At 38.2% G+C, this 14,625-nt stretch overlaps 1 protein-coding gene across 2 annotated transcripts in view; it reads left to right on the top strand.

The window, feature by feature from the left end:
* The window catches only part of Btaf1 (B-TFIID TATA-box binding protein associated factor 1), an 89,927-nt gene that overhangs the window by 65,723 nt on the left and 9,579 nt on the right, over nt 1–14,625 (top strand). For both annotated transcript variants that reach the window (XM_027406332.2, XM_035441864.1), the window contains 10 exons: nt 479–631; nt 827–948; nt 1,038–1,205; nt 2,710–2,787; nt 3,238–3,367; nt 6,586–6,727; nt 6,806–6,936; nt 9,498–9,623; nt 10,134–10,286; nt 11,266–11,477. In XM_027406332.2, coding sequence (XP_027262133.1) covers nt 479–631; nt 827–948; nt 1,038–1,205; nt 2,710–2,787; nt 3,238–3,367; nt 6,586–6,727; nt 6,806–6,936; nt 9,498–9,623; nt 10,134–10,286; nt 11,266–11,477 — 1,415 coding nt within the window. The remainder of the gene's footprint in view (nt 1–478; nt 632–826; nt 949–1,037; nt 1,206–2,709; nt 2,788–3,237; nt 3,368–6,585; nt 6,728–6,805; nt 6,937–9,497; nt 9,624–10,133; nt 10,287–11,265; nt 11,478–14,625) is intronic.

The raw sequence follows: 14,625 nt of genomic DNA, 5'->3' as shown, positions 1-14,625 counted from the left end.
CTGTTTTTAATTACTTTTTTTCTCTGTGTGTGTTTGTTTTAATAAAACTGAATTCTTTTGATAACATTTTAGGATAAGAAATTTAGTAAACAGCATCAACTGACTATCTAGTGAGATCAAGGCCTTTGGATAACATAGTGAGACTGTGGAGGGGGGGGGGTCCTCCTGCTACCCCACCCATGGAACAAGTATTAGTTAATACTTCTTTTTGAGACAAGATCTCTTGTAACTCAGCCTGACCTTAAACTCTTGGTGGCTGAGCATGAACTTGAATTCTGCCTCCAACCCATGAGTACTATAATTATAGATACAGTTTCAAGCAGTGCCATTGTTGAAATCAGGGCTTTTTAATGCTAGTAAGGCACTAGAGAAATGAGCAGGTTACCTCTAAACTATCTCTAAACTAATATAATATAAATATAATATAATATAAACTTATCTCTAAACTAATTTTAATACACTTTAAAAATCATTCCAGGCAGGCATTCCAGACCCTCCAAACATGTCAGAAGAATTAATCCAAATGAAAGCAAAAGAACGACACTTTTTAGAGCAATTATTAGATGGGAAGAAGTTAGAAAATTATAAGATCCCAGTACCAATCAATGCTGAACTAAGAAAGTATCAGCAGGTAAGTTTATTCTTCATCTTGTAAAAATGAAGTCACTTTTTCTATTTGATTTAGTAAAATCTTAGGCTTAATTTCTATATTGATTTCTCTTTTGATAATGTAAAGATTTAGGTCCATGCAAATATGTTTTACAAGAAAAAAATTCTTGTGATCTTTTTACATTTATAATTTTCTTTTCTCTACCCAACCTTCTAGGATGGTGTGAACTGGTTAGCCTTTCTTAATAAATATAAGCTTCATGGAATTCTGTGTGATGACATGGGCTTAGGAAAAACATTACAGTCCATCTGCATTCTAGCAGGAGATCATTGTCAGAGGTAATTTAAAATATTATTTTAAAATAAAGGTTCTAAATTCTGATGAATGTAAAAAAAAAAGTTGCTTAATTATTTTTTCTCTTGTAAAGGGCCCAGGAGTACGCAAGATCGAAACTAGCAGAATGTATGCCACTTCCATCCTTGGTGGTTTGTCCACCAACATTAACAGGGCATTGGGTAGATGAAGTAGGTAAATTTTGCTCCAGAGAATATCTCAATCCATTGCATTATACTGGCCCTCCCACTGAAAGGATAAGGTAAGAACTGTACAACAAAAAGTTTCACATTTTAAATAGTTTGGAAGTACAAAATTTATTAGAAGTGAATTATAGTTAGCTCTGATTATAACCATAGGAACCCAACTTAATGAAGGCAATACTTTAGGAAGACATCAGTAAAGCTCACCAGAATAAAGGACTTGAGCCACTGTCCCACCCACTGTCATTCTAAGTATTTCGTATGAGAAACTAGAAGCAAGCATGTCCACCCTGCTCTTTTGAGGACCTTGTGACTACAGCACCTCCTTCTCTTTTCTATTCTCTAAGTATTTCTGTTTCCTTTTTTCCCACTTCAGTTTCTTGTACCTTTGGTCCACAGTGGCTGTTGTAAATACACCACTGTTGTGTCAGCAATTGTGCACTCAGCCACCCTCTAAGGCATTATAGTTCTTAACCTGTAGGTTGCTACTTCTTGGGGGGGGGTGTTCACATAGCTGATATTTACATTACTATTCATAACAGTAGCAAAATTACAGTTCGGAAGTAGTGATAAAATGTTATGGTTGGGAGTCGACACAACATGAGGAACTGTACTAAAGGGTCACAGTGTTAGGAAGGTTGAGAACCACTTCTCTAAGGTGTACTGTTGAGATAGTTGTAAAGCATAGGTCTTGGGTCCAAGATCACTTAAGTTTGTTAAGCAGACAGAGTGAGGATTTGAACATAAGCAGTTCAAACGTTTGCACTCCAGCAGTCCCAATAGCATCTCATGAATTTGTGATAGGAATTTAACTCAAGCTAGTGTTAGTAAACAGGGTGAAATTTACTCCCTCAAATTTCAAGCCTGAATTATTGCTTTAGAAACAAGTACTCTTACTTGTTCTTCCTTCCCAGACGTAATTTGTTGAGTTGGTATTTTCTTGACTTTATTGTACAGTTGATGGGTAAATGGGTCAAGCCCACATTCTCCTAACCCCACTACAATACTAAGTAGGTTTTCCTCTTTGATCAGAGATTCTTCAGTACTGAACAAGACTGGCTGTGAATCATGTTCAGAGGACAAAATCTTGTAAATAGTTTAACCTGGTTCTGATGCTTCATCTTTTTCCATTATGGGGATATATGATTGATAAGCTCCACATACTGAGTGGGAAAGGAATGTGTCCCAAAAGCAGAGATACTGACAAAGTGGTATATTTTGAGTTAGGTGCTTATCTTTTTTCCTGAGCCAGATAGCAAGTCTGCATCTTAAAGAATGTGGTCTGTTAAATACAGGGTGAACACAAATGCTCAATAGACAAATTGAAGCACTTTATAATTGTAGCTGTAGTTACACTATTAAAATTATACTAAGATGACAGTGGTGATGCCTTTAGAGAACAGAGGCAGGCAGGTCTGTCAGTTTGAGGCCAGCCTTGTCTACAGAGAGTTCCAGAAAAGCCAGGGCTACACAGAGAGACCCCGTTTCTCAAAAAATGAACAAACAAACCAATAAAATTGTATTAAGAAATTAATGATTTCTGTTTCCTAATTTTTCTTAAAGGTTACAGCATCAAGTAAAAAGACATAATCTGATAGTAGCTTCATATGATGTTGTGAGGAATGACATAGACTTTTTTAGGTAAGAATTCAAATATTCTTTAGAAAAATTTAGTATTGATAGGTAAGGGGGGAGTCAGATGGAGTCATGGGGGTACTGAATATGAATAGCAAACATTCTTGGTGTATATGTGTGAAAATGCCAACCAAACCATCAGTTTGTACAGCGAATGCATGCTAATTTAAATTAAAAACTTAGTTGGGAGAAAACACAAAAGACATTCCCAGGTTGCTGGAACACAATGTTTTGCACTGAAGTGTGGCTATGTGTGTAAGTGTACCTTATAAAATTCATGCATCCATTCACATCAGAATTGTAGATTTTTCTGTATGTAGTCTCTATGAAATATTTCTAGCAAAAATGAGAAAAATTTGATATTGAAATTACAAATACTTAATTATTTGTTTGTAAGGTTGTTCCTATAATGTCTGATATATATGAAAAAATAACATTTTATTTATTTTTCCTTAGAAATATTAAATTTAACTACTGTATTCTTGATGAAGGCCATGTCATAAAAAATGGAAAAACTAAATTGTCAAAAGCAGTAAAACAACTGACTGCTAACTATAGGATTATTCTTTCTGGAACACCAATCCAGGTAATTGTTTACTGTTCTTCCTGTTTAAAACAAAAACAACAAAATTGCCAGGAGGAATGGCATTTAGCAGTAAATTAAGTACATCTTTTTTTTTTTTTTTGAGACAGGGTTTCTCTGTGTAGCTTTGGAGCCTATCCTGGCACTCGCTCTGGAGACCAGGCTGGCCTCGAACTCACAGAGATCTGCCTGCCTCTGCCTCCTGAGTGTTGGGATTAAAGGTGTGCGCCACCAATGCCCGGCTACTAAGTACATCTTTTAGTTTATAAAGATAACACAAAATTTTCAGTAGTTAAATTGTGTTTATAAAGGTTCCTTTGGTATATGGCAGTAGTTAAACTAGGCAAGTATGGTTTGGGTTGGGTTGGGGTGGGGTGGGTTTGGGTTTGGGTTTTTTTTTTTTTTAAGATTTTCTTTATTTATTATGTATACAACATTCTGTTTCCATATATATCTGCACATCAGAAGAGGGCACCAGATCTCATTACAGATGAGCCATCATGTGGTTGCTGGGAATTGAACTCAGGACCTCTGAAAGAGCAGTCAGTGCTCTTAACTGCTGAGCCATCTCTCCAGCCCTTTTGTCTTGTTTTTAAGGCAGGATCTCACTATGTAGCCCTTAGCTGGTCTGAAACTCGCTAGACAGACTAAACTGGTCTCAAATTCATTGTAATCCCCCTGCCTCTGCTTCCTAAATGCCGGGATTACAAGTGTGCATGACCACACCTTTCTTTCATAATGAATCATGAAAAATATTTTACATTTATATATATATTTTTAATTTTATGTGTGTGAGAATGTTTTTCCTCTATAAGGAACACGCAGAGACAGAAGAGGGTGTCACATTCCGTGAAATTGTTGTAGGTGTTGGGAACTGTATCTTGGTCCTCTTTAAGAGCAGCAAGTGCTCTTTACACTGAGCTACCACTCAAGGTGTTCCATCTACCCTGTTGTATAGCTGTGACTAGCTCAGAACTCACTATGTGTAGGTCATGCTGGCCTTGAAATCAAAGATCTGCTTGCTTGCTTAAACTGGTCAGGTTTTATTAAAGATCATGCTTACACTCTAATTTTAGGCTGTTTAAGTAACACTTGTTCAATGTATGAAACAGATTGATTCTAATCCTATAGTATTACTCAGCAATCTGATTTAGCACTGAAAATCTAGCACCAACTTAGAAATGAATCTCACCCCACAGCAGAAGTGTGAAAAATTCAGCAAATGTTCCTCTCTAACCTGGATGGCCATCTCTGACAGGAAGATCACCTTGATCATTCTCCAATTGGTGGAAGGATATTTTCTAGCTCTAAAAATTGATGTTGTGGTTGTTTTGTTTTTAAGGCAGGGTCTTTAGTATAGCTGGCCACAAATTTATTTTACTTGCCTCAATTTCCCAAGTACTGGGATACAGATGTGTGCGTCATGCGCAGCAATTCTTTATAATTCTATTTTTTTCTTTTGAGTCAGGGTTTCTTTACATCACTCTGGCTGTCCTGGAACTCCCTATGTAGACTGGCTTCAAACTCAGAGATCTCTCTGCTTCTGCCTCAGGAGTGCTGGGGACCAAAGGGTTGTGCCACACTTGGCTTCTAATTTTATTTTGAATTTATTTTTAGCAGTGACTGCTTATTGTAAGGCAGTGATTCTCAACCTGTAGGACTAGGTCTCCACCCCTTGACCCTTGAGGGGAGTCACATATCAGATATCTCACATACCAAGTATTTACATGAGGGTTCAAACAGCAGCAAAATTACAGTTTTGAAGTAGCAACAAAATAATTTTATGGTTGAGGGTCACCACATAAGGAACTGTATTAAAGAGTCACAGTATCAGGATTGAGAATCACTGTTCTAAGGTGAATACTGCATATTTTAATAATGATGAGAGAAGCTTTTCATTTACAGTTTTTTCTAAACTTACTAAGGGTTTTTGGTTTTTGTTGTCATTATTTTGTTGTGTTGGGGATCAAACCCTGGACCTCAAGTGTAACCTCTGGATTAAACCCCTAGCCCAAAGTTTGTTTTGTATATGTGTGTTTTAAAGTGCATTAAAAGGGAGGAGATGCGGTTGCTGTGCTAGCACAGCTTCTGGGTCCTGGGGGCAGTGAGGGCGAGGGAGGCCTGGCTTTGAGGTTCAGTCTCTGGTGGGCAGGTGTACTGATGTCAGTGGACTATGAGCTTCAGAGAATACAAGTTCTGATTGTCATGGTACCATAAATTGGGTTCATAAATTTGGGGTGGCACAGAATCAAAAGCAGCCCTGTCTTCCAAATCCCTAAGGCTGATACACTGAACCAGATAGTCTGGCACTTGGAAGTCAACCAAAGAGTCAAATCTAGGAAAAGTAGCAAGCTTACAGTTTTCAGAAAGAAGCAACTTTGAATCTGAACTTGGTAATAAAGGAAGAAATGAAAAACCCCTGTTGGAGTAGAAAGAGCTGGCTTCTTGTGGTTGGTGACTTTCATATGTGTCCATCTTGAAACATACTTTATACAGAGAGCTCCGAAAGAGTCTGTGAGGTGTCTCCAGAGACAAACAAAAGAATATTGAAGAATGAAGCAAAAAAAAAAAAATACTTGGCATTATTAATGTCATTAAATTAATATATGTTGTTGTTGACTGTAACCACTTACCTGATTCCTGAAGAACAGTTTTTAATGTTAAAACATATGACAGTGCAATAAATGAAAAAATGTGAACAAAATAAAGATGGCTTCACAAGTTAAAGGGGGAGGGGAAATTATTATTTTGGTTTTATCAAGACAGGGTTTGTATGTATAGCTTGGCTCTCCTGGAACTCACTCTGTAAACTAGCCTGGCCTTGAACTTGCAGATATCCACCTGCATCTGCCTTCTGCATACTGGTGTTAAAGGCATGTGCTACCATGTCCTGTGACTTTTAGGTTTATTTTTAGGTTACTACTCGTACTTGTTTGAGACATTAGAAGGTTGGGGGTTTTGTCTAGCTAAAAGGCCATCTCTCTCCCATTTCCCTACTTTAATAGTTGAGTTTTGAAGCTGTCAGGTTTCTGCTCTTCAGAGCTGTAGCAGGGTTAGAAGGATGTTCATGTGAGAGAGCAGCTGTTTGCTGAGCCTGGGCTGGATGAGGAGGCCTCTGAGGAGGAGACACGTGAGGGGGGCACATTAGGATCCAGATGTAATGGGAAATGATATTTTCAAAACTGAAGAAAAAATAATTGGTATTTCTTTTTTATGTTCAGAACAATGTTTTGGAGTTGTGGTCACTATTTGATTTTCTTATGCCTGGATTTTTGGGTACCGAACGCCAGTTTGCTGCTCGATATGGTAAACCTATATTAGCGAGTAGAGATGCACGAAGCTCAAGTCGAGAACAAGAAGCAGGTAAGAAGGAGTAACAGTAAGTCCCTGTGATTTATGATTTACTCCAAATATTTAAAGCTGTGTTCTCACTGTTGACAGGTGTTCTTGCTATGGATGCACTGCACCGCCAAGTCCTGCCATTCCTTTTGAGAAGAATGAAAGAAGATGTCTTGCAGGATCTTCCACCTAAAATTATTCAAGACTATTACTGTACTCTTAGCCCTCTCCAGGTTAGGAATGTGCTCATTGTCGTGGTTGATAGAATAATGGCCTTTATTTTTATCAGATGCCTATGGAAAATTAAACTCTTCTAGGTTTATATGGTAACTAGCCAGATTCCTTAAATCTAGCTGTTAATAGTAGAGTGTAAACATGAAACACATCTCACTCCAGTGGAAGAGACTAGAGATATCCCTTCAAAGGAATAGCGTATTTTCTCTAAGGACAGTGAGCTGAATTCTGTAGATTAAAACAGACCCGTGCTCTTCTCCCCTCCAACAGTAAGAAAATAATCCTCTGGAATCTGGCCCCAAATTACCACATAAACGCACCACCACTTTCTCCTTGAGACATTTCACTTAAAGCATTTATGGCTTTTCTTTGGCATAGCCAAACTTCTAGCCTCACTGCTCTTGTGCCTTGGGGCTATTACTGAGTGAATAAGGCTTACTTGAACACAGGTATTACAGAGAATTGTGACAGTTGATCCATATTGGAATTGGGACTCTATGACTTATGGACAGGTGCCATATCTCACAGGCATGTGCTTACAAAAGGATGATGATTTACATACCTGACAGAAGAGAATGGGATGGCATGGGATTTTACCACACAGAGTGACACATGATTTCATGATACAATTTGTTTATTTGTGGAATTTTTATTTAGTATTTTCAGATCACTGGTAACTGAAAGTAGGAGAAGCAAAAAGTGGCAGAGGATGCCACTACAAACCAGTCTTTATTATGTCATCCTTATGGTGGCATTAGAGGCATTATATAGTCCCTGGTTTTTTTGGTTTGGTTTGGTTTGGTTTGGTTTTTCGAGACAGGGTTTCTCTGTGTAGCTTTGGAGCCTATCCTGGCACTCTCTCTGTAGACCTTGAACTCACAGAGATCCCCCTGCCTCTGCCTCCCGAGTGCTGGGATTAAAGGCGTGTACCACTATAGTCCCTATTTTTGCAGATACAGCAAAACTCAGAAAAAGGAAATAACTTGCTTAACCTCACTATTAGAGTTAAGTGTAAAGTCTTGGTCAACAGGACCTTATTATGTTTGAAGTATTAGTTGTTTTCTATCCATGTTCCAATTAAATTTTGCCTAATTCTGACTTTTTACACAGAGACTATTAGAAGAGCATTTATCGTGACTCTTTCCTTATATTTCCCTAAGGTTATAAATGGAAACCATTTCTGTCAGATTTTTCCACTCAGATGATTATTTTATATTTTGTTTCAGTATTAGTTGGTTTGGTAAGGTCAAATGAATCAAAGACTTAAGACTCATCCGAAGTCTTAGTTTTCTCTTCTCCGGTACATGGTAATATTATCACCCATGAGCCAGCAGCGATCTGTTCATCTTGGGTTTAGTGAGCAGGACACTGTTCTGGAGGCCAAGAACTCTGGTTCTTCTATGCCTCAGCTCTTCAATAACCAGTCCTTTTAGTCAATAAACTCCCAGTTTTTATTATTTCTTGAAAGGAAGCTGGGCATAGTGGCACACGCTTTTAATTTTGGGTCAATATCTTGAGTTCGAAGCCATCTGGTGTACATAGTGAGTTCCAGGACAGCCTGGACATAGACCGTGTCTTAAAAAAGAAAAAGGAAAAAACAAATTTTTTTCTTGGAAGGAATGTTTGAAGAGTGATGAGATACTTTTTGCTCTTTGAGGGAAAAATCGTAGTGATAGTGCTATACTAAAGGCAAACATCACATTTAGATAATCTGGAGGAAGGGCCAGGCTGTGGAGGTACATACCACACCTTTAATCCCAGCACTCATGAGGCAGAAGCAGGAGCATCTCTGAGTTCCAGGACAGTCAGGGCTACCCAGAGAAACCCTGGAAGAGAACTCTAGAGGGAAGTGACATTTTGGCTTTGTTTAGTATTTATGGGTTTTTGTTCTTTGATAGATTTTCTTTACTTTTGCATTATGTTAGTCAATACAAGGTAACGCTTTGAACTAGCCATAACATGCTTTTAAAATCTGGTCTTAGAATGTATTTACAGGTTTTTGGGTTTTTTAAAACAGATTTTATTTATTATTATGTATCCATGTATGTCTGCACACCAGAAGAGAGTACCAGATCTCATTATAGATGGTTGTGAGCCACCATGTGGTTGCTGGGAATTGAACTCAGGACCTCTGGAAGAGCAGCCTCTTAACCTCTGAGCCATCTCTCCAGCCTCCACTTACAGGTTTTTTTTTAATAGCCTCATTTTTTTTTTTAATAAATAATAAATAAATAAAAGAGACTTCTCATTTACTTGTAAATAATAATCTGGTTTCCTTTTATTGGCAATATATTTTCCTAAATGGAAAAATTTAGTGTGTATGTGTGTTTGTATTTAATACTTTATAGCTAACTTAACACATTAATTTTTAAAATTTTTCTGTAAATTTAAAGGGACAACGCAGATGACAGGATGATCTCTAATACTAATAATGAGGGTTAAGTGTCATAATTTGCTTTAATTAATGAAGGCTGGTTTAATTTACTGTTGTTGGCTTTACTCAATATATATTTGGATATGTTTTAAAATGTATAATGTTTCCCTGGGGATTATTTTACAGGTTCAGCTTTATGAAGATTTTGCTAAGTCTCGTGCCAAGTGTGATGTTGATGAGACCGTGTCTTCAGCTGCACTTTCAGAAGAAACTGAAAAACCAAAGCTTAAAGCTACAGGTCATGTATTCCAGGTAGAGGCTTTAAACTACTTTTAAAAATTCAAGAATGTCGGGTGGTGGTGGCGCTCTGTAGACCAGGCTGGCTTCTATTGCCTGTGCTTCCTGAGTGTTGAGATTAAAGGTGTGCACCACCACCACCACCACCACCACCACCACCACCACCACCACCACCACCACCACCACCACCCCCCCTTGGGTATTTTTCCAGATTGCTCCCTATTTTCTGAGCCTCACAGCTTGCTCTTTATTTAGGCTTAGCTGGCTAGGGGTTCTCCTGTGCAAGGAATTACAGGCAGTTCACCATGCCCACTGGGCTTTTAATGTGGGTACTGGGGATCTGAAGTCTGGTCCTAATGCTTGTGTTTTGTGGAACAAAGCAGCTTGCCTAGCTCTGAACTGGTTCTTGCACACTTGAGTAGGCATTTTCTAGACAATTGGAATAGCAAAGAAAGGATACAAAAATACAACTTGTGGTATGAAAAAACTGGAGTTACATAAGTTGTTTTTCCCCTCTTTTAAAAGGCATTACAATATTTACGTAAACTGTGCAACCATCCAGCATTGGTCTTAACCCCTCAGCATCCAGAATTCAAGAGTACTACTGAAAAACTAGCAGTCCAGAGCTCTTCGCTTCATGATATTCAGCATGCCCCTAAACTTTCTGCTTTGAAACAGGTATGCCTTTTAACGGTAAAATAATGTGTTCCTAATTTATGATACCAGAAAAAAAAAATTGCTGTTCCCAAAGATCATTGATGTATTTACCATTTACTATATTTTTAGATTTGGCCTACTAAAAATATTTTTATTTTTTCAAGATAGGGTTTCTCTGAAACTGGTTCTGTAGGCCAGAACTGGCCTCTGCCTCCTGAGTGCTAGATTAAAGGCGTGTGCCAACACCATCTAGCCATTTTGTGTTTGTTTGTTTGTTTGTTTGTTTTTCATATGCAGTTTAATAAAGTACAGTAAAATTGGAGCAGAACTAGTTTTTTTTTTTATACAGCTTTAGAAAAAAGTCACTTTATCTGTGCAATTCTGATATTACATGCACAATGTTGTACAACAGTCGTTAACATCTAGGTCCCAAGCACTCTGTAACCCAGAACCCCTGCCTACCCAGCAGAGACTCACCATCTTCCTTTGCAGTTCTTGACCTGCTTTCTGTGACTTAGCTCTTTAACTGTGTCACATAAATGGAATCATACAGTGTGTGTTTTTGAATTGCTTTAAAAACAAAACAAAACAAAAAAACAAAACCAGGCTCTCATTATGTTGTCCTGACTGGCCTGGAATTCACTATGTAGACCACGCTGACCTCAAACTTACAGTTCTGCCTGTCTCTCTGAATACTGAGATTAAAGGTGTGTGTCACCACACATGATCCCCTTTAAAGTATCTTTTATTTAAAGAAGTTACTTTATAACTTTTGTTTGAGACATTTTGTGCCTTGGATTAACCTTTATTAAAGGTCTATTGAGTATCAGAGACTAAGGAAGGGTGTTTTTTTTTTTAGCCCCAACTACTAATGGGTGAATAAATTACAACTAAATTTAACCTTTTCTTTCCATAGTACACTTCCACTAGGAAGTATTTGAGGTAGCAAATATTTGTTGTCTATTGCCGTTGAAGAACTGTGTGATATCTCTTCCCTCAGTTGCTGTTGGACTGTGGCTTGGGAAATGGCAGCACCTCGGACAGTGGCACAGAGGCTGTGGTGGCCCAGCACAGAGTACTGATCTTCTGTCAGCTCAAGAGCATGCTGGACATAGTGGAGCATGACCTGCTCAAGCCTCACCTGCCCTCGGTCACTTACCTGAGACTAGATGGCAGCATACCTCCTGGACAGAGACATTCCATCGTGTCCCGGTAAGTAGCTCCCCAACGGTTAGTGTAAGGTAAGCTTTGTGTATTTGTTATTGGTTAAGTAGGCCTTTGCTTCAATAAATGTTTTCTTTGAGTAAATACCTGCAGGTGTGTTCCTAGGTAATCCAGTCCAAATAAATCTCCTTTTGATACAGAACTACAGAGATACTGTGGAAAGCATAGTGGAAATCTTAGATAGCTAGCTGCTTTTTTTCTCACTGTTTAAGCTTTAGGGTGGAAGCAAGCAAATAGATAATTTAGCTGAGATCCCTGTCCTATCTACTGTTTCTCTGCTAAAAACAAGTAGTAAACTGACTCATCTAGGAAGCAGTATGTGTGTTCTGCAAACTGCCTGAAATACATTGTTAGAGTCAGCATTCTGACAACACAGATTCCCTGGTTCAGTCCCAAACCTCAGATACTCTTCTATCTTCGTATTCTTTCAGGCAGGGTCTTATCAAACTCAGAGCTCACTGGCAAGGCTAGTCTTGATAGCCAGATTATTCCAGGATTCCCATCTCCACCTTCCAAGGCTGGGATTAAAAGCAGGCTGCATGTCCACATGTCATAATTGTAGGTTCTTGGGATCTGAACAGCTCTTATTCACTGAGCTGTTACCCCAGCCTCTTGTTTGTTGTCTTAATGACTGTTCTGAGAATCCATGTCGTTTTGATTTTGGTTTCCTTGACCGCTAGTGATGCTAAATGTCTGTTTTGTTCTCTATATTTAATAACCCATTCTATTGCATCTTTAAGAATTGTCTGTTCATTTCATTAGCCCATTTATTGATGGGGTGTTTGATTTTTTGGTATTAGTTTATGTACATTGTATATTAAGTTAGCAAAGACTTTTTTTCCCCCCTATTCTGTAGGCTGGCTCTTCATTTGATTGTGTTCCTTTGATGTACAAATTTCTAATTACATGTGATCTCAGTTTGTCAGTTCTTGGCATTATTCCTGAGTGATTGGAATCCTTTTTAGGAAGTCCTTGACTATGACTATATCTACAGTTGGAAAATTTCAGTTCTTAGGTTATAGTCTCTGATCACTACATGTTGATTTTTGTAAAGGGTGACAGGGATCTAGATGTGGAGATCCAGTTTTCACAGCCCCATCAGTTGGAAAGGGCTGTCCTTACTCCAGTGTATCCGTCAGTTGGAAAGGGCTGTCCTTATTCCAGTGTATGTTTTTGGCATTTTGTTGACATTCAGGTTGCTGTAGCTACATGAGTTTACATCTGGATCCTTGGTTTTATTGCATTATTTTCGGTGTCTGTGCCCTTGCAATGTGTATTTCTTGTAGAGCTGTAATTGAAATCAGCTATGATGACACCTCTAATGGTTCTTTTTTTTTTTTTTTTTTCTTTTCTGAGGATGGCACTGGCTTATCCAAGGGCTTCTGTACTTAATAGGAATAAGATTTTCTCTTTTTATATGTTTTGTGAAGTGTTATTGAAATCATTTTATTTTGTTGTTTGAGACAGGGTTCACTATGAAGTCATGGCTGTCCTGTAACTCACCCTGTAGATCAGGCTGGCCTCAAACTCAGAGATCCACCTGCCTCTATCTTCTGAGTGCTGGGATTAAAGACATGTGCCACCATGCCCAGTTTATTGAGCTATTTTATTAATCCTTTGAGAATTTCATATATTGTATTTTTGTTATATTCAACCATTCCCTACTTCCTCCCAGATCTACTTTTCCATTCCATTCCCACCATACTTCATATCCTTATTTATTTATTTATTTATTTATTTATTTATTTATAACACCACTGAGTCACATTAGTGCCACCTATATACTCTTTAGTGGAGTTGCTGAAGGTTAGATGAGGTTTCCCTTGAATCTGTAGATTGTTTTTGATAGTGTAGCCTTTTCCACAGTAATCTAAATTGGACATAGAGTGTCGTTTTCAATTTCCATTTTTTCAGTTTTTAAATTGTTAACTGGACATGGTGGCATAGATCTTTAATCTCAGTGCCTAGAAGGAAGAAACAAATATATTTCTGTGAGTTTAAGGCCATCCTGGTCTACACACCAAGTTCTAGGACAGCCAGAGCTCATAGAGATATATTGTCTCAGTAAACAAATAATTTTCTTTGTAGAGATCTTTCATTCCTAGGTCAGTTTCCTTCCAAGACTTTTTCTATTTATTTATTCTATTTATTTAGCAGCATGTTTGTTACTGGTATATTGGAAAGCTACTGATTTTGAATTTAGATTTTGAATTGTTATTTTGCTAAAAGTTTGCTTGATCTGAGTTTTCTGGTGGACTTTTTAGAGCTCGGTTGCTCTCTCTCTCTCTCTCTCTCTCTTTCTCTCTCTCTCTCTCTGTATGTGTGTGCACACACGTGTGCACTTGTTAGTGTAGGAACACGTGGAGGCTAGAAGTTGGTATTGGAATGTCTTCCTTAATCACTTCTCCACTTCACTTTGGGAGACAGTCTCTCACTGAACTTGGAGCTCACTGTTGAGGCTAAATAGCTGGCCAGCCCCCAGGATTCACTTATCTTTGACATGCCTACCTTTTATGTGGGTTCAGGGGATTTGAATTCAAGTCCACAGCAAGCATTTTAATCACTAAACCGTCTTGTAGCCCAAGATATAATCACATTATCTTCCAAAAACTTTGGCTGACTTTATTTCCTATTTGCAACCCTTTTTTTCCCCCTTCTCTTGTCTCACTGCTCTTCAAGCACAGTGTTGGAGTGAAGAATTTTGACATCCTTTTCTTACTCCAGGTTTTAGAAGAAATGCTCTCAGTTTTCTCCTGTTTAGTATGTCTGTCATATACAGCTTTTATTATTGAGGTATTTTCCTTTTATAACTAGTTTCTTCTGGGTTCTGTCTTGAAGGAATTGAGGATTTTTTTGTTTTTGTTTTTTTGAGACAGGGTTTCTCTGTACCTTGGAGGCTGTCCTGGAACTTGATCTGTAGACCAGGCTGGTTTCGAGCTCACAAAGATCTGCCTGCCTCTGCCTCCCTAGTGCTGGGTGGGATTAAAGATGTGTGCCACTACTGCTCGGCAGAATTGAGGATTTTGTTGAGCCCCTCTGCATCTATTGGAATAATTGTGTGATTTCTGTCTTGAGTCTGTTTATGTGATGAACTACATCCATTCTTTTTAATGTTAAGCCAACCCCTTGAATGAAG

This window comes from Cricetulus griseus, chromosome 3, assembly GCF_003668045.3.
Source record: "Cricetulus griseus strain 17A/GY chromosome 3, alternate assembly CriGri-PICRH-1.0, whole genome shotgun sequence".
NCBI classification, from domain to species: Eukaryota; Metazoa; Chordata; class Mammalia; order Rodentia; family Cricetidae; genus Cricetulus; species Cricetulus griseus.
Note: the sequence above shows the minus strand (reverse complement) of the source record. Positions and strands in the feature narration are given on the sequence as shown.